This window comes from Talaromyces marneffei, chromosome 8 (assembly GCF_009556855.1).
Source record: "Talaromyces marneffei chromosome 8, complete sequence".
NCBI lineage: Eukaryota > Fungi > Ascomycota > Eurotiomycetes > Eurotiales > Trichocomaceae > Talaromyces > Talaromyces marneffei.
In genome coordinates, this window is record NC_072355.1 from 1,429,099 (window position 1) to 1,455,664 (window position 26,566).

Genomic DNA, 26,566 nt, shown 5'->3' on the forward strand with positions numbered 1-26,566 from the left:
TGATGTTTCTCATTGACTCAGAGCATTCATCATGGAGTCAGAACATATTATCAGTGAGTCGGATATCGTGACTGGAAGAGCTTTCGAGCAGACATAAATAGGAGAGATTCTTCCTCGTAACTGCCTTTTAATCTCAGTATTCAACTTAGTTCGATTTGATTAAGTGAATCAAGGCTTGCAACTAATCACATTTTCGTCAACCAATATTCAAGATGATGCTATGGGGAGCAGGACAGCCCATTAACCTCAAGCGCACCGACAAGATGAGGTTGGCAAAAGCACTATGGGAGGAGGCGCTTCACAACCAAGACATGGTCTCGGATACAGACGCAATCATCTGGAGCGAAGAAGAAGTCAAGAAATACGTCAATGAACATGGGTATAACTTTACTAGGATCTGCAGAAAGGTTCTCAACTGCGATCTAAGCGGAGACGAGTGGGATCCTATGGGATATATCAGAATTCATGGAAGCGAGGCCTGGCGGGTTGCCATGTGGAAAGCTTGTGGACTGGAGCCGCCTCCAGTCGTAGAGCAAGAACCAGCGGAAATTCCTGGAAATTACGGCGCCTGGGAGCGCACAGCCAAAAGAGTGAGCGAGAATCAAGGACGATGATGGTACTAATTTGGGACCGTTGCTACGACCTCAAGTGGATTTCGTCTTCAATGCAGCATTCCTCAAGCGACATCCGGAGGCCCTGTTTCCTCGGACAAGACTGGAACGCTGTTATCAGGGGACATGAAAAGCCTGGCATTTGATACATAATCTGGAAAGTAGAAACCCCAAAAATATATACTTGATTTCATTCCCCTATAATTCTTCGTTTGTACGGAGTACATGAACGTGATGCGTCAACTTCACTGACTGCGGACATCTTTGGTATCTCGTAGACTGGTATGCTGGTATGCGTGAAGGGCTCAACCTAGAAAGTAGCGTGATTTGCATCGTTTATAAGTGATACCTCAAAGAAGGCAGATCTGTCATCTAGTTACTTCTGATATATCAAGATGGAGAATATATATTACTCCGCATCTCCGCTTGTAAGAATGGAAATCGTATCCAGCAGTAATGGGACTAGCCGGAAGCGATAATTAACAGAAAATACTGTATTGTGATTGGTCTTTCTTGCTAGCTTTACCCCGCAAATAATCGTCATCGAATGCATATGTGGTATGTACCTTGTAAGTGGCTGGTCAATACCATATCATAATCGGTGATTCTCCTCCCTTGTCTCACTCTTCCTTTGTCATCATTCTCCTTCCTTTTGTTGTTGCCGTTGCTGGAACACTTACGATCCTCCAGTCACATCCAATCCATCTCGGATTTACCTGTGTTTTCATCTTCATATCTATCCTCTTATCTGTCTTATCATGGGTGGAGAAGCTCACCCCAGAGCTCCTCCCAGCTCTTATCCGAAGCTGGTCGAGCGCCCGGTGGGCCAGCATATCCGGAGTATCTACCTCGAGAGATTGCGCCAATTCACTGACGAGGGTCTTTATCGCGAAGATGGGCTTGTCAGGTATGTTTTCTTGATTGATACTTGATTGTTAACCGCCGTTAAACCCCTCTTAGCAAGTATTACGATGCCATTGTATCCGACCAAGACCACGTCAAACTATCCGTATACTCCCCACCAGACCTATCGCGGCCAACCTTCGAAGAAGCGATATCACATGAATTCAAACCAACTAGAATCGGCAATGCTTTTGGTCCAAGTTGGTCCACACACTGGTTCAAAATCCATTTGACGGTTCCTCGAGATTTGCTGGACAAAGAACGCTTGGAATTTCACTGGGATGCGGGCAATGAAGGATTGATCTGGACAGAACATGGGCATCCGTTACAAGGCTTGACTGGCGATGGCGAACGTACTGAATGGATTATTCCGGAAACCTTTCGTGATGGTAAAGAGCATGTCATTTACATCGAGATGGCATGCAATGGCATGTTTGGAAATGGAAACGGTAACTCTATAGCACCTCCAGACAACAACCGTTATTTCACGCTGTCCAAAGCTCAGATCGTCGCGGTCAATTTGGATGCTCGAGCTTTGTACTATGATTTTTGGATTATTGGAGGTAAGACTTGCGCTCGTGATTGGTCTTCTTGCCGCTGACTGTTGTAGATGCTGCAAGGGAGTTCCCACAAGACTCTTGGGAACAACATGAGGCGCTCATGGTTGCAAACTCTATTATGGATACTTTCATCGCAGGTGGTGGAAGCAAACAGGCAATCAAGGACGCGCGCAAAGTTGCTCAGCAATACCTGGGTGATCGGGTTGATTCTCACAAAGTATATGATACCGACACAGAGGCTATCGTTTACGCAATTGGTCACTGTCACATTGACACCTGTTGGCTGTGGCCATTTGCAGAGACGAAGCGCAAGGTCGCCAGATCTTGGTCGAACCAGTGCGATTTAATGGACCGTTATCCTGAACACCGATTTACAGTTTCCCAAGCTCAGCAATACAAGTGGCTGAAAACTTACTATCCATCTGTGTTTGACCGTGTGAAGAGCTACGTCAAGAAAGGACGCTTCCAGCCTATTGGTGGCAGTTGGGTCGAGCACGACACCAATTTGCCTAGTGGAGAGTCTCTTGTGCGACAATTCCTGTACGGACAGCGATTGTTTGAGAGTAACTTTGGTGAACGATGCCGCACATTTTGGCTGCCAGATACCTTTGGATACTCGTCACAGCTACCGCAGCTTTGTCAGCTCGCTGGTATGGAACGATTCTTCACTCAGAAGCTGAGCTGGAATAACATCAATAGCTTCCCTCATACAACCTTCAACTGGGTTGCTCTTGATGGCAGTCAGGTTCTGTGTCACATGACTCCGGCTGAGACGTACACCGCATCTGCTCATTTCGGTGACGTCAAGCGCAGTATCTCCCAACACAAGTCCTTGGATCAAGACAAGACGTCACTCTTAGTCTTTGGTAAGGGTGATGGTGGTGGTGGTCCAACTTTTGAGCACTTGGAGAAACTGCGTCGCTGCCGTGGTCTATCTGACAAGATCGGATTGCTCCCTCGTGTCAAGATGAACACGTCCGTGGACGAATTTTTTGATCAGTTGCAAGAAAAGGCAGCCAAGGGTGTAAACTTTACAACTTGGTATGGTGAACTATATTTTGAGCTGCACCGGGGCACCTACACATCTCAGTCCAACAACAAGCGCAACAACAGAAAAGCCGAGTTCTTGCTTCGCGAGATTGAATATTTTGCGACCTTGGCCACTGTTGGCAAAATGAAGAGCAGCTACAAATATCCCAAGGAAGATTTGGACAACATGTGGGAATCGGTACTGCTCTGTCAGTTCCACGACTGCTTGCCCGGTAGCTCGATCGGCATGTGCTACGAAGACACAAAGGAGATTTACGCTGAAGTTTTCGCTACTGGTCATAGGCTCAAGAAGGAAGCTCTCGCCGCTCTTGGGTTCAGTGAGCCCAAATCTAGCGAGAATGTTCAATACATCAATTCCATGCCTTGGCAACGATCTGAGGTTGTGAAACTTCCCGAAAGCAAGGGACCCGGCTACGTTCAAGTCAGCGGTTGTACCGGCGCAATTGATGCTTCTTTGCTCAGCAGAACAGCAACACCACGTGCTAACGTCAAAGAGCTACGGCCAGGGGTCTTCCGTCTAACCAATGAGAAATTGAAGGTCGACATTCAAGATGGTGTGATCGTCTCGTTATATGACGTCGAAGCGGAACGAGAAGTCATCTCACGCGGAGGTAAAGCCGGACAACTCGTTCTCTTTGATGATAAGCCTTTGTACTGGCAGGCTTGGGACGTTGAAGTTTTCCACCTTGACTCGCGCAAGGAGCTTAAGTCCAGCAAGACTTCTATTGCAGAGAACTCTCCTCACTGTGTAAGCGTAGTGACGGAGACGCAAATCAGCGATCACAGCTGGATCAAGACCACTATTAGCCTGAAGGCCGCCGTGAACAGTGAGCCTTCATACGTAGAGTTTGACAGCGAAATTGAATGGCGAGAGAACAAGAAGTTCCTCAAGGTTGAGTTCCCGGTCGATGTTCATAACACTGAAGCTTCTTATGAGACTCAGTACGGCATTGTTCGTCGACCGACGCACTACAATACAAGGTACGTCTACCACAAACAACTTGTGATCACGCTTGCTAATACACGACAGCTGGGATATGGCTAAGTTTGAAGTATGCTCTCACAAATGGGCCGACCTCTCCGAATACGGCTACGGAGTTTCCATTCTCAATGACTGCAAATACGGCTTTGCCACGGTCGGTAACGTCATGCGATTGTCTCTCATGCGAGCACCCAAGGCACCCGATGCCCATGCCGACATGGGCCGTCACCACATCCGCTATGCCATCCTGCCACACTCAGGACCTCTCGACCACCGCACAATCCGCGCAGGTTACAACTTCAACCAGCCTCTAACCGCTGTCTCAGCAACCACCAAGAGCGCCAGCACCGGTGCATTCGACGCAATCCACATGACCGGTTCCAAGGCTCTGATCTTAGACACGGTAAAGCGCGGCGAAGATGACGAGGATGTCTCACGCGGTGAACTTGCAAAGAGACCCGGTCAAAGCATCATAATGCGTCTGTACGAGTCTCTAGGTGGAAAAGCGCGTGGAACGATTCATACCACCTTGCCGGTCAAGAGAGTGTGGAAGACGAATGTGTTGGAAGATGATGAGGCTGAGTTCCCGATTCTTCAAAATCACAAGGATGCTACGATCGAGGGACAGAAGAGTGTAGATATTGAGTTGAGGCCGTTTGAGGTTGCTACGTTTAGGTTGCAGCTATAGGCCGAGTTTCCAGATCTTGAAAATAAGCAATGTTAGCTTTGAGTTGATAGCATATACTTGTACAATCTCAATGAATCAGATTATTGCCTCATTAATCTAGCCCTCCAATAGGTCTGTCTAGTCGTATAGAACGCCATCCATCTGTTCGTATATGATCTTACAGTATAACCCCCGCACATAACGCCCTGCTTGAACGCAAATCACAAAATAAACCTCTCAAGAGAGCACGATCAATCTCGCCCATAAGTAATCTTCAATCTCTTCGCAGGCGGCTTACTCGACCCATCCGCATCAAAATCATCCTCATCTTTCGTAGCCACCGGCGTAGATGCTGACCCAGATCCACCACCTTTCTTTTTGTTTTTTGATGATCCTCCTTTTGAGCCTTCGGATTTCGTGTTTGTGCCATTACCGCCGTTGTTTAGTGTTGATGAGGGACCGCCATGCGACGATGTGGGCGTTGGCGCATGTGAAGGCGTAGTGTGTGCTGACGACGGGGCTGGCGAATCCTATCCCAAGAAATCAAGTCAGCCACCCACCCCCAAAACCATTAAAAAAAAAAGAGAAAGGTGGATAGACATACCCTCATAAACGAAGCCGAACTCTTACTAAACACCCTATCAACCTCTGAAAACCCAGTTTTCCGTCGTCCGCCTGTGATTGCTGTTCCCGTCGACCCTGTAATCGACAAACTGCCCCCTCCGCCGCCTCCAAGCCCAGATGAACTACTTGATCCCTTGATGTAGTTGTCGAAGCCCTTGATTATGTTTCCGGCGCTGGTGTCTTCGAGGTATGATTGTTCGAAGCGGTAGATTTGTTCTTCTAGCTGGGCCTGGGGGGGGGGCAGAATTAGCATCTGTAGACTGTTTGTGGGTAGGATAAGGGGGTAAATACCATGCTTTTATCCATCAGTCTCTTCTTTTGTAGTGTATCACGTAACTCGCGACGCAGTTTTTCGTAGTATGGTAATCCGCGATTCTCGTTATTTGCTGTCGCGCCCGCTGCGGCGCTAGTGCTGCTGTTCGCGTTTGCGGTCGTCGAAGAAGCTGCAGTAGGGTTTGCGCCGGGGATTTTATTAGTTCCTGCTGTATTTGAGGGCATTGTGCTTTGTGTTGATGCGTTTTGTTGTGCTTGATTTGTGGTATTTGATGTGCTCGTGGTAGTATTCGTCGTGGTAGTGGTAGGAGCTGTATTCGATTGTGCAGGTGTTGTAGTCGCTGCGGTAGGTGCGGCGTCAGCCATTGTGAAGGATATTATTGATTGACGTCAGTGTATCCGATTTTTTTTTTAAAAAAAAGCCGTCTTTGATTCGATCGAGCTCAAACGGTTATAGAATTCGATTGATTGATCGATCGATACAAAGTCAAAAGGGCGGCAAGACGCGGGCAAATCCGATGTTTGTCGTGTTTGCATCTGGGCTTGCGTCAAATCGTTATCAATCGTGCAGGTGACGACAACTGACAACTCCGAAACAACTCTGTAACCAGATGGACAACTGGTCTCAACTCGATCGTTACATATCGAAGAGCTGTATGTACACATTTTCGAACAACCAACTGAATTACCCTCGCCTTTGTTGCTGATTGATATCGATACGAGATGGATCACTCGCATATGGACCATGGAGATATGGACATGGGCCACGGCGGAGGCCACTGTGTTACAAACGTACGTACTGAATTACTCTACTTGAGAGACCAAAGCTAATATTTTGAATGAAAAGATGCTATTTACCTGGTCCACTCACAACATGTGCATAATCTTCCCTGAATGGCGTGTCCAAGGCACCGGCTCGCTTATCGCATCCCTCTTCGCAATCATCCTACTCTGTGCCGGTTACGAGGCTGTCCGGAGCTTCACACGTCTCTACGAGGTATCACATACACAGCGTCTGAAGGCGTTTTCTTCGTCTGTATTAGTTGGTACGTTCACTACCACACCCAATCCCATTCATTCTTTCTCCCCTTCCCAGAAATTGTCCCTCCCCCCCAGCCTATGCTGAAGCTCGATTGTCTATTAAAGACACTGAGAACGTGGGCCCTCGAACTACGTCTGGTGACGTCGAATTCCCGGAAGAAGATACCAGAAGAGAAGGTCTTGCACGTTTCACGAACTCACTGCTTGTAGGCAGAGATAGCAAGCAAGTCTTGGAGCGGCGGGGGCGGGTGATTATGGCCGCTCTGTATGCGGCACAGGTGTTTTATAGTTTTTTTATCATGTGAGTTTCTCCGTTCGAGTACATACTATATCACTCTGGTCACTGATGTTGTAGGCTTCTTTTCATGACATATAATGGATGGGTGATGATTTCCGTGGCTGTTGGTGCCTTCGTCGGGTACCTTGTTTTTGGTGGTGATGCACCTGTAACGAAATCTGCGGCATGCCATTAAACTTCAAGATGTTGGAGTAGATTTTTGCCGGAAAACCGCAAGACGGAAAACAATATCTTCGGCGTGAGTGGAACGTGAAATTCTGGCGTCGTTGGATGGAAGGCTGACCATATCGCTGTGTATCATATGTCGTGTGATAGGTCGACTAAGGGACTTCAATATCACTGTCATCTCCACCAAATCCAAAGCTGAACTCTTCAGCTTTGCCGCTCGGGTCATCGACCCGAGAATTAGCATGAACAATTTCATCCCATTTTCTCTTTCTGCCTTCCTTTTGCTTTGCCAATTCTTCCAGTGCTTCGTCAAGCAGATCTGGATACGAGAGTTTCATTTTCTCGACAAATCTAGAATAAGGATCATCAACGTTCTTACGGAAACCAGATACTTGATCCGCTTTGTTTTGTAGAAAGTCCAAGGCCGCAGATAGATGTCCTCTAGGCACAAAATTCTGTGTAATAGCAATTGACGGCTCAAGGTTGACCACCAGATGCCACCAACCTGAAGGCACGTGTAAGACTTCACCCTCTGCGCAGATCCCTTCAAGGCATCCAGGTGTGCGTCTTGCCTCTGCATGGAAGCCTAGTAGCCATTCAGCAATACTTAAAGGTGACGTCACCTCACTCTGGTCTTCCGAAACATAGACACCAGGAGGAGGCGGTAGTTTCGATGAAGAAGGAAACATAATCCAATACTTCGAACCTCGAAGCACTGCATTCCATGCGCTTGTCGCATTGGGGTCTTTGTGGAAAGTACTTCCTGATCGTTCGGGTCCTATGATAAGCCATCGACTATCAGGACGGTCCGATTCGAGAACAGCGAATAAATCTTCCCCGAAACATGGTGGTGGCCAGTATGCAGCATTTGGAACGACTGAGGGGTGACCGACCTCCAGCTCCATTTTGGAGACAAAGCTGCGGTCGAAGAGATACAGTGGACTTTCGTCAGAGTTGTTTCTCATGTAGTCGACGTATGTCTTTAAAAGCCAGTCTACAGCTTCTGCGCGAAAGATTGTGCTGCTATACTTGGCTAGCAGCTCGTCTGTGGACCATTTTTGAAACACCGGCCATTCTTTGACTGGTTCGGTCAAGATAAACGGCCGGTCTGTCCATTTCTCTCGAAAATCTGCCGCAGATAGATTTTCAAGTCGAGGTATCTGGTTCTGAGAAGGTATGCCCGTCACGTACGGGTCCAGCGATATGTGAGCACAGTAGAAAGGACGGTGAAGAGCATCAGAGAAGAGGTTGGAACAGTCTATTGTTGGAATCTGGGATGGTGATAATCTTAGATATGTAGCACGCCACGTCCCTTGCCATACTAAATCCTGACGAGGCTCCCTATTACCAGTCAGTCTACATCTTGATTTTTAGGTGCATTCACACAGGAGCCCTTACTCGACTAGGAAAGCCTTCCATAAATCTTCAGATCGTGTGAATGCATACAGTGCTTTACACGTACAACCGAGTCTCAACAAACTCGCAGAATCCAAATATTCCAGGCACGTCAAAATGAGTTCGTCCGGAATTATATTGAACGTCCCTATAGAGTCACGAAGATTGGAGGTTGCAACCAAGGCGTTGCCGCTGGGTTTGACTCCAAGCGGATGACAGGGGATTGCTTCCCATCCGGTCCTCGTATTGTCAATAGCCTCGAATTGATGAGGAGCATCCCTAGGAGCAATTTCTGCTGCTGTCATGGTGATTGTTGCCTTGTCGCCTATCTTCTGGTTGCCCTGTTTCTTTCAATGTTGCAATCTGATCGTTTCATGTTAGACAAAATATCATCGACGAAAAGCATCAGCCAATCATATATCAGACACTAAACCAAGTTAGGACTAAAGCCTTCAACGTCACCGAAAAAAAAGTAGGTCGTTCTCTGATTGGTTCTGATGAAGATACTTACATGGAGGCGCTTACCACTGAACCAATCAAAGTGTGCTATATGTACCAAGTGGCGGGCCCTTTAAAAGATTTTGACAAATCAGACATCGTACTTTAAGCGGCAAACGCTGGCAGTAAGGATTTGTGGTTGGGGAAGGAGCGACCAGGCCGTGGTGGGAAAGTGGCAGGAGCAGGTGGGAGGAGTTGCCTCGCGCTAAGATAGAAAATTTCACGGCCTGTAAAAAAAAAACTACTTACTTGGCTTGCCCTTTCTCTTCCTTCTCTTTCTTCTCTCCCCACGTTATTCTCAACGAACATACCACTTTCAATACAACAACTCAAATTCTAGGATCTTGTAGCGCTCTCTTGTTCGAGAGCCTGATTCTAGTTTTTTTTTTAACACAAGTCCACCACTCTTTCAGTGTCCTAGCCACGACAATATCCCCGCGGGATTGTTTGTGGTTTTTTCTTCGAACTCGCCAACGCAACCCCACTGTCAAACCGATCGCAGCGCAGAGCCTGTGATCACCCATCTTAACTTTCGCAATCATGGCTTCTAAAGGCGGCTTGGAGGAGGTTCCTGAGGGTATGATTTATTTTATTTTTTTTGCAACATTTATCAAGTGGCTGCACCTCGTTTTTTCAGGCGATGATATCACAGGATGCGCTTCGTGATATTCGTCTGGAAAGCCATGCTTCCGTGGATTTTTATCTAAAATGAGAACTTCAACTAACTCACTTCCTACTTACAGGACAGATCGAGTCTAACTATGACGAGGTCACCGACTCCTTCGATGCCATGAACCTCAAGCCCGAGCTTCTTCGCGGTAAGTCCAGTCGATAAACTTCTTCAAGTGGCGAGCAACAGAAGGCTGACAACAAGCAGGTGTCTACGCTTATGGTTTCGAGCGTCCTTCTGCTATCCAGCAGCGCGCTATCATGCCTGTCATCAAGGGTATGTTCTTCCCCCCAAGTACTCAGCACGCAAATCTAACATGGAAAAGGCAACGATGTCATTGCTCAGGCTCAGTCTGGTACTGGTAAAACCGCTACCTTCTCCATCTCCGCTCTCCAGAAGATCGACGGCAGCCTCAAGGCCTGCCAGGCTCTTATCTTGGCCCCTACCCGTGAATTGGCCCAGCAAATCCAGAAGGTCGTTGTTGCCATTGGTGACTTCATGAGCATTGAGTGCCATGCTTGCATTGGTGGTACCAACGTCCGTGAGGACATGAAGGCCCTCCAGGACGGTCCTCAGGTTGTTGTCGGAACCCCCGGTCGTGTCCAGGACATGATCCAGCGCCGTGTGCTCCGCACCGACAACATCAAGATGTTCGTCCTCGACGAGGCTGATGAGATGCTTTCTGTAGGTTTTCACCCTCTCTAGCTTATCTTGAATTCTAGCTAACATAGTATAGCGTGGTTTCACCGAGCAAATCTACGACATCTTCCAGCTCCTTCCCCAGTCCACCCAAGTCGTCCTTCTTTCCGCTACCATGCCCCAGGACGTCCTTGAGGTCACCACCAAGTTCATGCGCGACCCCGTCCGTATCCTCGTCAAGAAGGACGAGCTTACCCTTGAAGGTATCAAGCAGTTCTACATTGCCGTTGAGAAGGAAGAGTGGAAGCTCGACACCCTCTCCGATCTTTACGAGACCGTCACCATCACCCAGGCCGTCATCTTCTGCAACACTCGCCGCAAGGTCGACTGGCTCACCGACAAGCTCACCGCTCGTGACTTCACTGTCTCCGCCATGCACGGTGATATGGAGCAGTCCCAGCGTGATGTTATCATGAAGGAGTTCCGTTCCGGTTCTTCTCGTGTCTTGATTGCCACTGACTTGTTGGCCCGTGGTATCGACGTTCAGCAGGTTTCCTTGGTCATCAACTACGACTTGCCCGCCAACCGTGAGAACTACATTCACCGTATCGGTCGTGGTGGTCGTTTCGGTCGTAAGGGTGTCGCCATCAACTTCGTCACCGCCGACGATGTCCGTATGATGCGTGAAATCGAGCAGTTCTACAACACTCAGATCGAGGAGATGCCAATGAACGTTGCTGACCTCATCTAAAATCCCTTCTGTCATTCTTTCAGTGTCCTGAAGAGTCGATCAGATTATACAAATGATGATTTGGGACATCTAATCAGTTTGGCTTGGATCCAGCTGGTTTTGGAAAATAAATTTCAAAAGTGGCTTTTCTATGCAATGTTTCTGTTCAACCGTTGTTGTCACAAGATAGTACAATAAGTGTTGGCAGGGTCTCGTATTTCCTTTGTTATCTCCTTTTTTCTTCCAGTTTCATACCGTTGAACATTTATGCTCTTCATGCTTTGTGTTTCAGACATTTACGGATGCGTTATTTTTTCTTTTTTCTTTCCCGCTATGTATCCTGACGCTTTGCTCTTGCATAAGGTATGTTTTTTGCATACACCATGTAAGCCGAAGTTATGAGCGATGTCGCCCCGGCTTCCTCGAGATCTTTCTGTTTGTTCAGTTTAAAGAGCTATAGACAGAGGAGGCAGATTTGGCGAATGGACGAATGACGATAATGACACGGGGTGGTTGTATACCGGCTTGTTAGCAAGAGATAGAGGTAAATGCCATACTGTTCTTAACTTTGGTCCTGTAGACGTAGCAGCTTATGTAGGGTAGCAGGTGCTCCCTCGCTCCTTCCGCGTATTGCTTCATAGTCCCCCAACTTAGTCAGGCAACTCACAACCGACCCTTTTCAACACTTTTCTCTTATACATCACCATGCCCTCCAACACAGCATCCGAGCGCAGCGATGCTGCAGGTAGCTCATCCAAAACATCGCTCTTATGGGCCTACCAACTCCGCCGCGAACATGTCCACCTCGTAGATCGCATCGACGACATGAGCACCCAGCTCGTCTCTTACAACGACAAATCACAAACCTACGAACAGAACCTCTCCACTCTCGATGGTCTAGTCAAGACTCTCCAAGCAGAGAACTACACTCTCAAGAATGAGGTGACTCTCGTGCGCACGAAGCTTACTGCCAGGATCGAGGGTATCAGTCAGCAAATCACTGCATTCTTGAGTGGTGACAATGCAGCGATAGATGCGACGAAGCAGCTGAAGCTGGAGTTTAGAGCTATGGGGCTTCAGATGTCAGAGTTGTCGAAGAGCGTGTCTGGGTTGAAAGGGGAGATAGCGAGTGTCATTGCCCAAAAAGGGGGCCATTGCGGTCTGCAGGCGGATGCTGAGGCAGGGCAGGGTAATGCATATTTGGCAAAGATTGAGTCTGTATTAGAGCAGATTGAGACACGGCCGAAATGCATTGTCAGGTTGTCCTTGGGGAAGAAGAGAGGTCAGTTGTACTTCGTGTGCAGTGAAATATATTTTCCATAGCAGGCGGCTGATGAGTCGAGGCAGATCACCCAGAACCATCGCCCGAGCCAGCAGCAGAAATCACAAACGCTCCAGATAGCATGCTAAGCCAAGCGGTTCTATCCGCCCTGTCTACAGTGTCTGACCAGACCGAATCACTCGTCCCCGGCCCCATGCCTCTTCCAAACCCGTACGACCGCATCTTCCAACAAATTCACCAAAACGGCCGCACAATCAGCGATTACCTCGTCTTCACCTCAAACCTACGCATCCAACTGCCCAGACGTAAGCAAGAAGGTCACATAGTCGAGGCATTCTTTGACGGTATTACTGAGGACTCGGATGGCAAGGCGTTCAAGGCATCGCTGGAAGACTATCTGGACAAGACTGGGTGGGTATGGAATAATCTTGAAGTATTTTGTAAGCCGCGTGCATTGCGGAATAAGAGGAGGGCGATATATAATACCAGAGCGAGGTCACGGGCGAATGCTTTGGTGAAACAGATAGGAGATGATTTGCAGGTATGAGGTTGATCCAGACCCTCCATTCAGGTGGAACCTATTGAGATCTTCATTTCAGGTTTGAAAGAGAATGTCGTCGCGGATCTGGGGTGTTAGCTATATGCATGTATATCATATTGTTTCAAATAATTCATGTATGAACACATCTTTGACAGAGTCTTATATACAACCTTTCTCCCACACAAACACGCACTTAACCATAAACTAAGTCTCCTTAAACTCATATCTGCCCTCCACCCTCTCCCTGCACTGCACCTCAATCCTCTCCACCTGCTTCCCATCAACCTCAATCTCCGCGGTAATAACCTCACCATCTTTAACCTGCCCAACGCCCTTAGGCGTGCCCGTCAACACCAAATCACCTTCCTCAAGCGTCATAACCCTCGAAATATCGGCCAACTGTCTCGGAATCTGATAAAGCATCAAATTCGTATTATCTGCCTGACGCACCTGATCTCCGACGCTAAGCCGCAAAAAGGCGTTGTGCGGGTCCGGAATCGCGCTTTTAGGGATGAGGTTGGATATAGGGCAGAAGGTATCGAAGCCCTTGGCGATGGACCAGGGGAGGCCCTTGCGTTTGGCTTCGTCTTGCACGTTGCGGGCTGTCATGTCGATTGCGAGGAGGTAGCCTACACGCCACCCAATTCATACACCATTAGCCATTGTCCCCCCACGAAGAAATCAGAATCTGGCAGAGGGAAGGGGAGAGGGACGAACTAGAAATAGAGTCCAGAGCACCCTGATGATCCTCCGGATCGAGATCTCTCAATGTCTTGCCAATGACGAGACCCAGCTCGACTTCATAATGCACATTCACGCCTTTGGGTAGTAACACGGGACCCTGCCCGGGCAGGAGGAGGGAGGATGTAGGCTTCAGGAAGAAGAAGGGTTGTTTGGGTGTGAGGCTGTTGAGTTCGGTGATGTGGTCTCTACATTCGTCCCCAAATCGCGAGAAAGTTAGTATTTATCCAGAAGAGTCACTCGTAAGGATGGGCGTACGTACGCATAGTTGCGACCAATGCAAATGATTTTGCGACAGTTTTTTCTGAATGCGCTTGTCATTTTTGTGTGTATATTTATTTCTCTTTTCTTCGCAAACACCTGGTGTAAAATTTATCAATTGGTGAAGGGAATCAATTTAAAAAGGAATGCGATGTTATTGTGATGTTGGGGTATTCTGCCTCGGAATAGTTGCCGTCCGGCAAAGATATGCTCCGGGCATTGATCCGCTGAATATCAAACAAACCCTAATCTAACTAATTATTGTGCCGATTAGCGGAGGACTTCTCACTTCTCGCCCGATACTTTGAAGGTTTAACTACTACGTACGTACACATTCGGATAAACGATTGTTGACAAGACATATCTCATGTAATTAAACAGAATTGAAATATAAGCTGACAGCACACAGTGCAAGCTGACAAGCTATCTATCAAATATTGACAAGAATCGAATCATAAAGCATCCCAAGACCAAAAAAAAAAACCAAGCAATCCGTACCCAAAAGCCTACGCCAAACATTCCAGGTATGTCATTATACAGAATAAGCATAGAAATCCGAGAAAGGAAGAAAGGAAAATTCAAAAGAATGCAACGCTTGAACGCAAAAGGAACCACACAGCAGACTCAAGACAGACGAATAGTGAGACCTTCTATTTATGCTCCTCCTCAACCGCGGCTTTGATCTTGGTGAAGAATCCAGCAGGCCATGCCGCTAGTTCTTCCTCCTTGGGAACACCGCGAACACGACAGTGATTCACAACATTGGTCAATATACGAGCTATCATCTCCTGCGTCACGGGGACGGTGCCCTCGAGCTGAGCTTCAGGATACAAGAATGGGTCTCGATCGCTGAGCAGCTCTTCAGTTGTGGGACGGAGGGTTTGATCGCGCTGTAAGCATCGTTTCATCGTTCGTAGCAAACCCGGTGGAACGGTCACGCCGCCGACTGCGAATTGTGGGAATTCGATCGGGATTTTCGGGTTGGGAATAGCCATGATTCGTTCGTAGTATTTTGCGATTCGTGCAAATGGTGGCTGTCCATAGACCATTTTGTACAAGATACAGCCCAGACTCCAAACGTCACTTGGTTTGCCGAGTTTCATCATTTTGCCAACGCTGGCCGGTAATCCGGATGCCGCGTTCGAGTCAATGAGTGCTTCGGGCGACATGTAGTTTGGTGTTCCGACTTGGTGCTCGCGATGCACGTTGACGGTGTCATCAGATATCGCATTGGCAATGCCAAAATCAATGATTTTCAGCCGTCCCTGGACCAGCAGGAAGTTTGCGGGTTTGAGATCGGAATGGACAATATTATGCTTGTGGACCGCCTGCACACACTCCAACATTTCTTTCCAATAAAACCGAGTAAAACTGGAATCAAAAATAGCATCATCCGCATTGAGCCGGTATGCCAAAATCTTTTCCAAATCAGATTCTCCAATCTCCATAAGCACACTAAGAGTATGTTTCTCCATGTTGATTTCCCAATCGAACAGTCGCACGACTCGATCGACATTTTCCAATCGCTTCAGCAAATCAATCTCTCCTTTGTAACCGGCCAAAGTAACCCGATCGGCATCTTCCAAATTCACTCGCTTGAGAGCGAATATCTTGTAGTTTTCGGCCATGACACGGTAGACACGAGAAGTACCTCCACGCCCAATGCAATCCATGCGAGTGAAAGCTTTGTGGTTGATTGTCACTTGACTCCTCTTTTTCCGGGACTGCGATGTCGTTGTTGCTGCACCTCCTGTCGCGGTAGCAGTCTCCAAGACAGACATCTTAGGTGGTGGTGGAGCCATGGTGCGTGGAGTATTGTTGCTCCGTGAAGTAAGTGGTTTCCGCGGTGATACTGTTGTTGGTGGCAATTCGCGTTCTTTATTATCATCGTCGTAAACGACTGAATACTTCTCAGGCTTATCCAGTAGACTGAGACCAGACGGTTTGGCTCTTTTGAACGTTGGTGGGGGATCATTTTCTTGATCTTGAGTCGAAGGTAGTGCCGGAGGCGGAACACGGTATTGAGGCTGATCGCTTCCACTTTCAGATTTCGCGGAGCCTTCTGAAGTTCCAGGAGTTGATCTAGAACGAGTGGACTTTGGCGACGACGGTCGAGAGAAAGGCATGTCTACAACACGAGGTACGGCTGTAGCTGGCTTTTCCAAGATTCGTGGGTCGGAATCGATCCATGACAGTTTCGGTGAGGATGTTGTTCTGACCGGGCGGCTGGAAGCTTCATTTTCTTCTCTTGCGTAACGCGGGGAGCTTTGACGCATCTCTCGTTCTGGAGTATGCCTGTCAGACTGAAGGTTTTCCTCTACTTCTTCACTTTGTCTGCGCAGTACTCCGCGCCTAGCTGGGCCATTAAGAAAACTGCCCGTCAATCTGCCGACGCGCTTTACCCGAAGAGAGCTATGCATGCCGGTCTCTTCCCCAGCACGAGATCTCAATACCGAAGAAGCGCCTAGACGCGGAACATAGTCATCTTCTAGCATGGATCGCCTTTCATCGCTCACAGCTTCCGCAGACTTTTGTCCACTCAGTGCGTCTTCATTGGACCTATGGCTTGGGGAGTTTGATAGTGGTGAACGGGTAGTGCTTCTTGATCCAGTAATACGGACACTACGTGTTCGCGGTGCCGGAGTGATCAAGTCTTTCATGTAGCTTTGTTCCTCAGAGTTGGGACTCTCAGGCTTTGATGATGGTAGTCTCGCTGATCCGACCCGGACAACCCGTGGAGCAGGACTGCCCGTTGATGAGTCATGAGGAGAAGCCACTCGGACGTGTCTTTCTGGTCGCGCAGATGAAAAGTCTCTGGCAGCAATACTCAGTCGCTTCGCGCTTGTTTGTTGTAGCTGTTGTTGATGTGGTGAAGTCTCCATGACATCGCCTTTTAACAGTGCCTTTACCGAAGCACTGAATTTAGGTCCGGGAACAGGTTCGTCGTCTGAACTGTCTCCATCGTAGGTTTTGGGCTCTGAAATCTGCTCATTCGCGAATCTTGTGTGGCGCGTCGCTGGTGAATTGCGGCCCGGCTCTTGTCGCCAAAGTGAGGACCTGGATAATCGATGCTGCACACCGCCGATTCTGTGAGCAGAGGATGTAGGCGTTGGTGAAGCCTCGGTAGCCATTGTGAAAAATTTCCGACGCGTTTATTTATCCATTCATCGCATATCCAAGTATACAGGCCCAATGCCCTGGCGTTGTGTATCCAAAAGTGTCGTGTAAGAATATAGAAGTATACGGCCCAGGACGAACAACATTGAAGATGGAGCTCAGCCGTGGCTCGGAAGCCGCCCTAGCGCCGGGCTAAGTCACGTGTGTCGAAACCACAACAAAGTTGTCATGGCAACGCTTAGTCATCTTGACTATCATTGAATGGTTAGTTACTCCGTAGTTAAGTGAGTATTAGGAATTGTTCATCAACTTCAACCAGGATCTGCTTGCTACTTAGGCATTGTTATCTCGCGCCAACATGATAACACGCTGTAAAAAGCCAATACAAAGCTCTTTGTCTATCACTCGAGTTCAAATTCAAAGTTTGTGTTGTCCTATTTCTCTGGCATGCCGAGCACGGCCATGGTAGTATGAACTTTACAGAAGACTATTGACCAAGCCTCTTTCTTTGTTGCGATCATTCCAAATGTTGGACTGAGTACTCACTCTTTGTGTCGGGCACATTTGTTTTTTCTCTAAGTTTTGAGCCCGTGGAGGACGGCACGAAGTTTACACTTTGACTTTCGACGCATCAATCAATGATATATATTCCGGGATTCTCAGCACGCTGGACTTGTCGCCTGGCGCACCAAACAAGATGTGTACAGGCTGGAATCGCGGGATGCATCAATTGAGGTAGCTACGTCCGTTCTAATCCCTACCTAGGCACATTCGACTCAAGTCGAATTGTGTGCAGAGCAAAAGCAAAAATAAGAATAAGAACAAGAATGAGAATGCAGAGGCGCTCCTCTTATCCCGAGGCGAGGCCTGCTGTTCCAATGCTCTTTAAAGGCTAGTACTCTCGTACATGTACTACGTACGGTAGTAGTAGACCAAGTCACTTAGGGGCTCCGCACCGCCTCAAAAGTTGAACCGACACAAAACATCTCAACTTGGGCCCAGCGAGATCCGCGCCAACAGATGCTCGTCGCGGACGAGAACCTGCCAAGGCTGTTGGTTTCAATTCCACCCCCAACCTGGCAAGAGATCGACATCCATGGCTTTGTACGGAGTATAACAGTCGGCTATTAAACTTATTAATACAGAGTAACTTAACTTATAGGCCGTGTTATCGGATGAGACGAAGTGCTTCCGGCCAAACCTTTTCTCTTTGAAGAATACGAAGTGGTTGAGTTGTGGACTGAATCTTGAATACAATTAAGCGATTTAACTCCACGGCAGCCCAAAAAGGGGACCAGAATAGTGGGTGGTGGTAAGCCATGGCGTACATAGCGAACAGTTTGCAAGAAAGTCAAGCACCGACAAGGACAAGGACACACTATCGAACGCCGGACGATTTTCAGGAACGAATAGCTCAGCCAACCACAGGCGCTGCGCTGGTCCGGGCTCCATCGGCCAGTTAATGCCTAAATTCGCCCATAGGAGTAGTGGCTTGGCTTTGGGCAGGTGGCGCCATCATCCGGATTACCGAGCAAGTTAATGTAGTTATCTTTCCTGGGTCTGTCTTGACGTTCTTACTCTGTCGTATCCAGCATGCATATGCCATACACATGGCAAGAAGAGGAGAACGGCTCACAGATGCCAACCGTACTGCCACGGTCTGTTCAGGAGACCAACATATTAGCGTCAGCAAAAATCGACACATCAAATACCAAGAAATGTCAAGACTCTGACTCTGTTGGTAATAGTAATACGTCTGGACGTTTATCCTCCGAGAGCAACGATAGGACGTTACAACATTAAGTCGATAACCAACAGCGCGCTCGAGCTCAAAGAAGCAACTGGAAAAAACAATATGTAGCTAGTAACTCACAAGCTCGGCCTCGGTGGCTATGATATGGCATACTCTGTAGTATGGGCGAGTCGGATTCACAATCAGGAGGAATACAGTTTTTACCCCGAGTCAACAACATCCACAATACAAACCTTGGATATGAGATACTCAAAAGTGTGCTTCATCGGGAGACCATCGTGTTGAGCAAGATCTATCACGTATCACATTTCGAGATGACAAGATCAGATTGCACCATCAGCTGAAGTTTCTATTTAAACAAAAAGAGGGTTGAGTTCTCCGGCCCTGTCTCAAACTGTCTTACTACGTAGTATAAACTCCTAGAAAACTAGTAGAAAAAAAAAAAAAAACAAAAAACGAGCAGCATGCAGCAGGACACTGCGGAGACATACGTAGTATGCAAACCTGGTTTTTGTTTTCCAATTCAGCCTCCACCTTGGCCCCCTGATAGACTTGTTGATAGACCCCTGATAGGCTTAAATCCTTAAATCGTCCCATAAGCGAAACGAAACTATCAAAATAATAGGGCCGTGGTCAAAGAATCCACTAAAGCAATGGTACTATTCTTGTACGGACTAGGTTGCTAGACCCAAAAAAAAGGTCCCGCCCTTTCTTTCCGAATTGGTAGGGCTTTGTTTAACTGGATATCGTCTGAGGCTTTGGGCCTGTCAAGACCCCCCACTGTACTACTTCCGTAGTATGTATACACTAAGGTAACTCTCCTAGCGGAACTAGCCCTAAGTTGTCTATCACAAGATGCAAACAACCTTGAACTTGACTAAGTTAACTTAGGCTGTCCATGACTCTGGTCCATGCAGTTAACTAGATGCTCCGTGCGCTGTCTAGACTTGGATGTCAAAAAAGTCAAACTAGAGTCCCGGGCGGCGTAAGAATAGATGCACCAGTGTATCATAGGTACCACGAACATATGGATTCTTTTTCCCAAGGCTCTGTCGATCCATTGGATTTATGGCTAGGTAGATGTCATTGCCCCTGTGAGCAGCGAGTGGAGGTATATAAAGACTGCTATACCTACCTATGTTCCCTCCTCCTCCTCTTGTCTATCCAAACATCCATTCATTCTCTATTCTTTCATAGTTCATAGATCAATTTGATCTGACACTCATTTTACAATCATTACCGTCATTTAAGCTACTCAAGCTATCCAATCTCTTCCATCTTCACAATAGAACAAACCGACTTGATATTTCCATTTCATACTCCACATACCAGTCTCAACATGCGTTTCGCCGCTGTCGCCATAACGGCTCTGGCTACATCTGCCTTTGCCCTCCCCTCAGCCCCAGTCCCCGCCGTCCTCCACCATGAGCGCGGCCTCATCTCCGACGTCGTCAACCTCCTCAAACCCGCTGACCTGCTGAGCGGTCTCTGCGCCGAAGGTGCCGCCGCTTTCGTGGGTGCCAGTTTGGGTCTCAAGGCCGACCTCATCAACGTCGATGCCAAAGCCAAGCTCGGCATCTGGCTTGACGGCGCCGACCTCGACCTCGACCTCAGCGTCAAGACCTCCCTCAAGAGCTGGTGCTCCGACGCCTCCGTTGAATTGGATGTCGACGTAATCGCCAAAATCGCTCTTTTCACTCCCTGCGCTGTCGGTATTGCTGCCGAGGGCGGTCTCGTCGTTGATATCAATGGTATTTCATCCGTCGGTGCCGCTGTCGGTGTCATCCTTGAAGCTTCCCTTCAAGTTGAATTGCTCGCTTTCCTGCAAGCAAACATCCACCTCGACACCGGAGTCAACGTTGCCCTCCACATCTGCGCCAACGGCGGTCTCGTGACTGCTCTCACCGCCGATGTTAAGGCTGTTATTACCGCCTGGCTCGCAAGCTCCGAATGCGGTCTCCCCATCGATCTCAAGGTTGCTATTGGCCTCTGGCTCGAAGCTGAGGTTGGCGTTGGCGCCGTCGCTATCGGAGCCGTTTCTACCGCTGCCTCCATCTCCGGCTCCGTGGGTGTTTCTATTGATGCCGCTGTTGATGTTGCCGGCATTCTGTCCGTTACTTACATCGGCGCCCTCGAAGCCTGGATTGCCGCTCAACTCAACTTGGACGCTGATATCAAGGTCATTCTCGAACTCTGCGCTAGCGCCGAGGCTGCCGTTGCTCTTGAAATCGAGGCCGTTGAGAAGCTTACTGTCTGGTTGTTGAGCACTGGCTGCTCCCTCACCGTCGAGCTCAAGGCTGCTGTTTTGCTCTGGTTGCACGCTCGCGTCGCCGAAGTTGAGAGCGTCTCCGTCCTCGCTGCGGCCGATATTGCTACCTTGACTACCTGGATTGAAAGCGATATTGCTGCTGATCTCAGTGCCGTTGTCAAGGGCGTTATTGGCGTTGCTATTGCCGGTGAAGCTGTTGTTGATGTCGCTGTTGAAGCTGTTGCTGAGCTTATTGGTGTCTTGACTGGTTGCGTCACCGGTGTTGAGATCTCCGTTGATATTCAGATTATTCTCGGAAAGTGGATTTCGGGCGAGACTTGTGGATGCCACTCCAACGACAAGAGAGGTCTCGTTCGTCCTATTCGTGTTTAATTGAAGTGTCGAATATTTTTGTGTTAATATATCCATAATACCTTGGCTTCCAGCTACAAGCGACAGACTGAGGTAGTGCTAGTTAATATTTAATGATAAATATGTGTGCATTATATCCCTGTATTGAGTATATTAATGGTCCAGATAGATAGTGTAACAGATGCAAATAATTAATATCCTTTTGAGATTAGCTGGCCGAACCAGCAGCAAGTAATGTAGAATTTGGAAAGGAAATAGAAAGATGTGGCTCCTGCGATAAACCTGGATGACCTACCTAGCTAGGCGACATCTTCCGTTTTCTCGTTTGACGCTTTACGGCGCATAGCTTTCAATTTTTCTTTCAATACCCTCTCTCGAAGCTCGTTGGCGGAGAGGCGGAGTTTGGTTGGTCCTTTGGCCTGTTTGCGGTAATTCAATTGCAATCAGTTTTCCTGAAAATGACAAACAAATGAGCCAATTACATAACCATACTTTTCAACAAGAACACCAGCCAAAGGACATATTTGAAGAGACATTCATGAGCTTACATCGCTGCCATCCTGCATCTTGACATCCTCTGAATCCGCCGGTTTCTGTCTCTCCGTCTGTAGAGAATCTGAATCGCGACGCCGCCTGGCTGGTGCATACCGCTCCAGCGATCGATGTCTTTTTCTATCGCCTCTTGGGCTTGGACTGCGGGAGACACTGTGAGAAACAGAGCGATCTCGTCTAGGCGAAGTGCTGCGGCTCAGTCGGCGGTTGTCTCTAGAAGATCGGCTTTTTATAGCAATATCAGCTTTTGTCCTACGATCTTCTGACGGGCGAGATGATGACCGCCTCCTACGATTCCTGTTGTCCGGCTGTCGAGACCTTGAGCGAGATGCAGAAACTGAACTGGTATTCCGTCTGACTCTGGTTCGAGGAGAACGGTCACGTCCTCTACGATTTCGTGGCGGTGACGGTGAACGTGAGGGACTGCGCGAAGAGACAGAGGAATAGCGTCGGCGGGTTCTTCTGGGACTAGGTGAGCGTGATGATGATTCATTGCGGGCAGCAGATCTATCTCGATCATCACCGTGTGGCGGGCTTTGTCGCCTGCTTCTTTTGTGATCCCTTCCATCTGCAGACGGTGACCTGCTTGCAGATCGCGGGCGTCTCCTGTTGCGTTCATCTGCGCGGTACGAGCGACGAGGAGGTGATCTGGAAAGAGACGGTGAGCGCGATACTGAACGGGATTTCGATCGAGGACTTCGACGGCTTTGCCGGTTGCCTCGTGGTACGTAGGAATCAAACTCTCGGCGCGAAGGTGCACTCCGCCGGTCTGGGCTGTGACGCCGAGGAGACCGTGAACCTCTGCGGTAAGAGCCCCGGCCCCCTCTGTTGTCACGAAACCCACGGTTACGGTCCGCTCTCTCTCTCTGTCTGATAGATTCCAGTTCTCTTTCGCGCTCGCGTTCTTGTTCTTTCCGCCGACGTGCTTCTTCCGCAGCTCGTTCTGCATCCAACTAAACGAAATCAGCAATATATCCATATGTGGTTTCCACTGACGAATGGCATACCTTTTCTTGTTTCAGTTCCAGCTTCTTCGCTTCCAGTAACTCCTTAGGAACACCTTGAGGACTCGATTGTGCACTAAGACATAGGTTCCATAACTCCTGGCAAAACTTGGGCGTGTCCTTGTCCAGGAAACCAGTCAATTGAATCTGAAGGGCTTTTATATTGGGCTGTAGAGAGAAGCAAGCTTGTTAGCATACGGACATTCACAAAGAGCTAAAAGCTCGGCCACTTACATATCTGGAGCTCTCTAATAAACCAAAACACAGCTCAATAATAACATCGTCTTCGTCACCGAGTAATTCCGATAGCTTTCCGGCAATCCATCTATGAGAAAAATCAGTGTTGTTCTGACATATGCTTAAAACTTCGGGCGTTCTCTCACTTCTTCATGACCTCTATGTTCACCTTCGTCATATCCACTTTCTTGCTGAACTCTGGTGGAAATTTGGTCTGCTTCAGCAGCTTAGCATCCACATTGCTAGCCATTGTGAATATATATAAGCTCTGTAAGAGCCGGCCAAGTCAACGAGGATACGAAGAACAGCAGGTTGGAGGTGTGGAATGAGAAGAGAAATAATCAAGGCTCGAATTAACGATGTTGATCAGAAGAGTCAAGACGGCAACCGCGGCAGAATGTGTATCGAACGTCACCGCCTTTTCAAGCAAATCACATGACTTTATGCATCTTTGTATGGTGTTCACGCTTCAGTGAACATCGCAAGAGAAAAAAGAGAAAGGCATGGCAGATCACGATTGAAGAATGCTTCTATTAGACCTGAGAGACAAAAACGCTCAAATACAATACATGATCGCGGACAGTCATATCAAGCATCCAACTCCCTCAACACCCGATTCACATCCTCCCTTGCCCGTCTTAATCCTGCGTCAACAACAGGCTCAGAATTCGGTGCACTGCCCATATGTTTGACCTTGACTCCATAATGGAGATCTACAAGCTCTTGTGCTCTTGATAGCTCGGCGTGTTGGTCTGATTGTTGGTGACCATCTGCCGTGGACGCCTCTGCGCTTGACGGTTTGTGGACGTTGACGAGAGCGAGGGCCTCGTTGTGGCCCTGCATTTAGAGTTAATTGCAAGTTTTGGGTAGACAATGGATATCAAGAAGTGGAGATGGTTGTTACTTACACAAGCCCTTAGGGATGTAAGGTCGGAGAGGATTTCGGCAACTTGCATCATGAGAAGAGTACTAATTATTCTGTAGATTTCATCAAGCGGCCAAGATCCGCTGAGACAGCTGGAATTCTTTGATTTGGATCCGCAAGTAACCTGAGCCACGAAGTGAAACAAAGCTTTGGTTGTTGTTGGCGTATGAAAGTTGATGACATATGGCGGTACCTAGAACCTCCAGGTCTTGGCATCTTGAAATGGAAACATGAAGGTGCCACAAAATCTTATAAATGGACTAACACGAAGTTTGCGTTCAAAATTGGTTAATCCAGTGCATTGGTTAGATAAATATATCTGGCTAGAGGGCTTATAGCGTAAATTCGCTACCTCGGTCACTGTATGTCAAATGCTCTAGAAGCGTACGGCATTTCTGCAGTTGTTCTTGCGCAAGTACCTGCGAAGTACCAGGCAAACCTGTCTTAAGCCTTGCCTCGTACCATTGTATAGCTGCCTTGACACTGAAGATACCAATTGCAGGACCAAAACTCTGCCATGCATTTTGGCAGCAGAAATCGGCCCATAAAGTGACTCTATATGCTAAGGCCTCAGCTTCAAACTCCAAGCCACGTATTGATATTGGGTGTGAACTCTCGTTCCAATACATATTCCCAAGATAAGGCCTTACAGGAACCTTATCATAAAGGCTAATATAAAGAGTAAGTGTGACAGCCCAATTGAAGAGCATGAGGCGGGCGGACTGGAGTTCATCGAAATCAGTCCCGGGACCTGGGGTATGTCTGCTTGGATACCTATGAACCCGAGGCTGCAGACGATCCGTGCTGTTCATCGATGTACCACTTGAAGAGAATGTATGAGGTGGTCCTTGTGCTAGGCGAAGGCTGTTAAATTCCTCCCATTCTTTCATCCTATGTATGAGGTCTAAAGTCTGGCGAGCAAGTCTCTCGAGGGGTGTCTGTTCGCATTGCCCAAGGCTATTACCAGCTGAAAGACGATCAATCTGCTCGAGAATACTGGGGACTTCAGCAGCTAAATCTAAAAATTGATGATAAGAGTTCTTTGCGCCTAGTGACCAAGGGATGTCGATCCACTCTGCTTCTGAAAGAAAAGTAGATTTTCGCGTCGTCAAACTTCGTAATACCTGCATGAATTAGTTGCTTGGTTTGAGGATGAGCTCGATAGGACATACGCCAATAGTCCTGTAAGAATAGAACAATTGAAACCCTAGAGGTTTTGTAAATATCTGTGGGGCATAAAGCTGTAGAATAGTCTCTATGCCACTAGCATGAGCTTTCCAGCCTAGGCTGGACTGAGTTCCAAACTCAAAGAGCTACGCGCAACAGTAAGTAACTGGATACAGAGAGAACAATGATGTAGCCTGCCTCGTATAAAAGTAGCATCATAATTGTTGGCAATAAGCCCTCGGTATACTTTGAGCCATTGAGTAGATCTTGCGCGCTCGACAGAGCACTGCAATAGAGACTACGGCCGAGATAAAGTGCATCGCTGGAGTGCACTTCATGTCCAATCCAACCGTATCCCACGCCTGCTGCAGCTAAAGACAGTGTCTTCGAGTAAATAGACCCGTGATGTAAGGACAATAGCCATGCCAAAGGAACATCCATGGAAGCTCGTTCGGGGAGGCAAAGTGTAATAAACGAGCTGAACGACTGGTCATAGAGTGCTTGGTTCGCAGCCTGTGCAAATGACTGAGGCTCCAGCAGACGGTCATCAGCCAAAATACCGGCGTTCTGGGCGTATGATACATGTGCAATATGCTGAGCTGAAGGAGTTGTCAGTGAATCGATTTGCGTTGCATTGCCTCGTCGGTAGTGACGCCGTTTATGTGAAAAAGTGCTCGAACTATGGTTACGAAATGCCAAAGTCCGATTATAGCCCTCACAGGTCCAAAGGCCTCTAGCGCACTGTTTACATGTTGGCCTGCCACCATCACACTGGGTCAAAGTTAGTGCTAGGCCGATGGGTATTGACTCAATGTTGTGTCGGGATAATACCTTGATCTTGCGTTTGCGGCAAGTATGACATCCTCTCGAGCCTCCTGCAACACCAGTCATTCCATCAGCCAAAGAGTCATGTTTTGCATGCACAGTGATGTCCTATACTATATCGAGAAGGATAGGACAGATATGGAGTGAAGCCGAAAAGTGACGAAAGAAGACCAAGCGGTCAGCCAATCAAAAAGCATCATATCTATAAACCAAGCTAAGCTATTTTGAGAGATAACTTGCGAACTGACCAATGACATACCGCAACTCTACACTCCACCATTATCAGTCTATCGCGACACTCTCCACCACCTTCTCAACGCAACAATTTCTCTCGGATTTTCGGCGGCTTTAACGACAATATGCGAAGGTTCTCTCCGGTCGAAACAAAGTTGGCCCCAGCATCCGTGCTGTCTATAAATACAGCGGACCTCC

The 26,566-nt window shown here is 48.0% G+C and overlaps 13 protein-coding genes across 13 annotated transcripts; 6 read left to right on the forward strand and 7 right to left on the reverse strand.

The window, feature by feature from the left end:
• Positions 1–212: 212 nt before the first annotated feature.
• On the forward strand, positions 213–614 carry EYB26_009868 (uncharacterized protein; the record flags this gene model as incomplete). Its single annotated transcript, XM_054269115.1, has 1 exon — positions 213–614. The coding sequence occupies one exon, from the start codon at positions 213–215 to the stop codon at positions 612–614; it is 402 nt and encodes a 133-aa protein (XP_054125090.1).
• A 755-nt stretch (positions 615–1,369) lies between these two features.
• EYB26_009869 (uncharacterized protein) lies at positions 1,370–4,794 on the forward strand (the record flags this gene model as incomplete). Its single annotated transcript, XM_054269116.1, has 4 exons — positions 1,370–1,518; positions 1,572–2,077; positions 2,125–4,105; positions 4,155–4,794. The coding sequence occupies 4 exons, from the start codon at positions 1,370–1,372 to the stop codon at positions 4,792–4,794; spliced, it is 3,276 nt and encodes a 1,091-aa protein (XP_054125091.1).
• Positions 4,795–5,024: 230 nt separating this feature from the next.
• On the reverse strand, positions 5,025–6,036 carry EYB26_009870 (uncharacterized protein; the record flags this gene model as incomplete). The annotated part of the gene is made up of 3 exons (XM_054269117.1): positions 5,025–5,303; positions 5,378–5,626; positions 5,689–6,036. 3 exons carry the CDS (start codon positions 6,034–6,036, stop codon positions 5,025–5,027), a joined length of 876 nt encoding a protein of 291 aa, XP_054125092.1.
• A 357-nt stretch (positions 6,037–6,393) lies between these two features.
• EYB26_009871 (uncharacterized protein) lies at positions 6,394–7,184 on the forward strand (the record flags this gene model as incomplete). Its single annotated transcript, XM_054269118.1, has 4 exons — positions 6,394–6,462; positions 6,518–6,716; positions 6,817–7,012; positions 7,067–7,184. The coding sequence occupies 4 exons, from the start codon at positions 6,394–6,396 to the stop codon at positions 7,182–7,184; spliced, it is 582 nt and encodes a 193-aa protein (XP_054125093.1).
• A 145-nt stretch (positions 7,185–7,329) lies between these two features.
• On the reverse strand, positions 7,330–8,877 carry EYB26_009872 (uncharacterized protein; the record flags this gene model as incomplete). The annotated part of the gene is made up of 2 exons (XM_054269119.1): positions 7,330–8,518; positions 8,576–8,877. 2 exons carry the CDS (start codon positions 8,875–8,877, stop codon positions 7,330–7,332), a joined length of 1,491 nt encoding a protein of 496 aa, XP_054125094.1.
• A 733-nt stretch (positions 8,878–9,610) lies between these two features.
• On the forward strand, positions 9,611–11,130 carry EYB26_009873 (uncharacterized protein; the record flags this gene model as incomplete). The annotated part of the gene is made up of 5 exons (XM_054269120.1): positions 9,611–9,647; positions 9,814–9,888; positions 9,948–10,016; positions 10,066–10,424; positions 10,477–11,130. The coding sequence occupies 5 exons, from the start codon at positions 9,611–9,613 to the stop codon at positions 11,128–11,130; spliced, it is 1,194 nt and encodes a 397-aa protein (XP_054125095.1).
• Positions 11,131–11,814: 684 nt separating this feature from the next.
• EYB26_009874 (uncharacterized protein) lies at positions 11,815–12,938 on the forward strand (the record flags this gene model as incomplete). Its single annotated transcript, XM_054269121.1, has 2 exons — positions 11,815–12,391; positions 12,457–12,938. The coding sequence occupies 2 exons, from the start codon at positions 11,815–11,817 to the stop codon at positions 12,936–12,938; spliced, it is 1,059 nt and encodes a 352-aa protein (XP_054125096.1).
• Positions 12,939–13,136: 198 nt separating this feature from the next.
• Positions 13,137–13,994, reverse strand: EYB26_009875 (uncharacterized protein; the record flags this gene model as incomplete). Its single annotated transcript, XM_054269122.1, has 3 exons — positions 13,137–13,561; positions 13,650–13,861; positions 13,936–13,994. The coding sequence occupies 3 exons, from the start codon at positions 13,992–13,994 to the stop codon at positions 13,137–13,139; spliced, it is 696 nt and encodes a 231-aa protein (XP_054125097.1).
• A 590-nt stretch (positions 13,995–14,584) lies between these two features.
• Positions 14,585–16,210, reverse strand: EYB26_009876 (uncharacterized protein; the record flags this gene model as incomplete). Its single annotated transcript, XM_054269123.1, has 1 exon — positions 14,585–16,210. The coding sequence occupies one exon, from the start codon at positions 16,208–16,210 to the stop codon at positions 14,585–14,587; it is 1,626 nt and encodes a 541-aa protein (XP_054125098.1).
• Positions 16,211–20,143: 3,933 nt separating this feature from the next.
• EYB26_009877 (uncharacterized protein) lies at positions 20,144–21,445 on the forward strand (the record flags this gene model as incomplete). Its single annotated transcript, XM_054269124.1, has 1 exon — positions 20,144–21,445. One exon carries the CDS (start codon positions 20,144–20,146, stop codon positions 21,443–21,445), a length of 1,302 nt encoding a protein of 433 aa, XP_054125099.1.
• A 760-nt stretch (positions 21,446–22,205) lies between these two features.
• On the reverse strand, positions 22,206–23,467 carry EYB26_009878 (uncharacterized protein; the record flags this gene model as incomplete). The annotated part of the gene is made up of 5 exons (XM_054269125.1): positions 22,206–22,777; positions 22,827–22,929; positions 22,984–23,148; positions 23,215–23,305; positions 23,364–23,467. The coding sequence occupies 5 exons, from the start codon at positions 23,465–23,467 to the stop codon at positions 22,206–22,208; spliced, it is 1,035 nt and encodes a 344-aa protein (XP_054125100.1).
• Positions 23,468–23,805: 338 nt separating this feature from the next.
• Positions 23,806–24,173, reverse strand: EYB26_009879 (uncharacterized protein; the record flags this gene model as incomplete). Its single annotated transcript, XM_054269126.1, has 2 exons — positions 23,806–24,054; positions 24,126–24,173. 2 exons carry the CDS (start codon positions 24,171–24,173, stop codon positions 23,806–23,808), a joined length of 297 nt encoding a protein of 98 aa, XP_054125101.1.
• A 301-nt stretch (positions 24,174–24,474) lies between these two features.
• EYB26_009880 (uncharacterized protein) lies at positions 24,475–26,200 on the reverse strand (the record flags this gene model as incomplete). Its single annotated transcript, XM_054269127.1, has 4 exons — positions 24,475–25,266; positions 25,315–25,455; positions 25,508–26,080; positions 26,141–26,200. 4 exons carry the CDS (start codon positions 26,198–26,200, stop codon positions 24,475–24,477), a joined length of 1,566 nt encoding a protein of 521 aa, XP_054125102.1.
• Between the last annotated feature and the right edge of the window lie 366 nt (positions 26,201–26,566).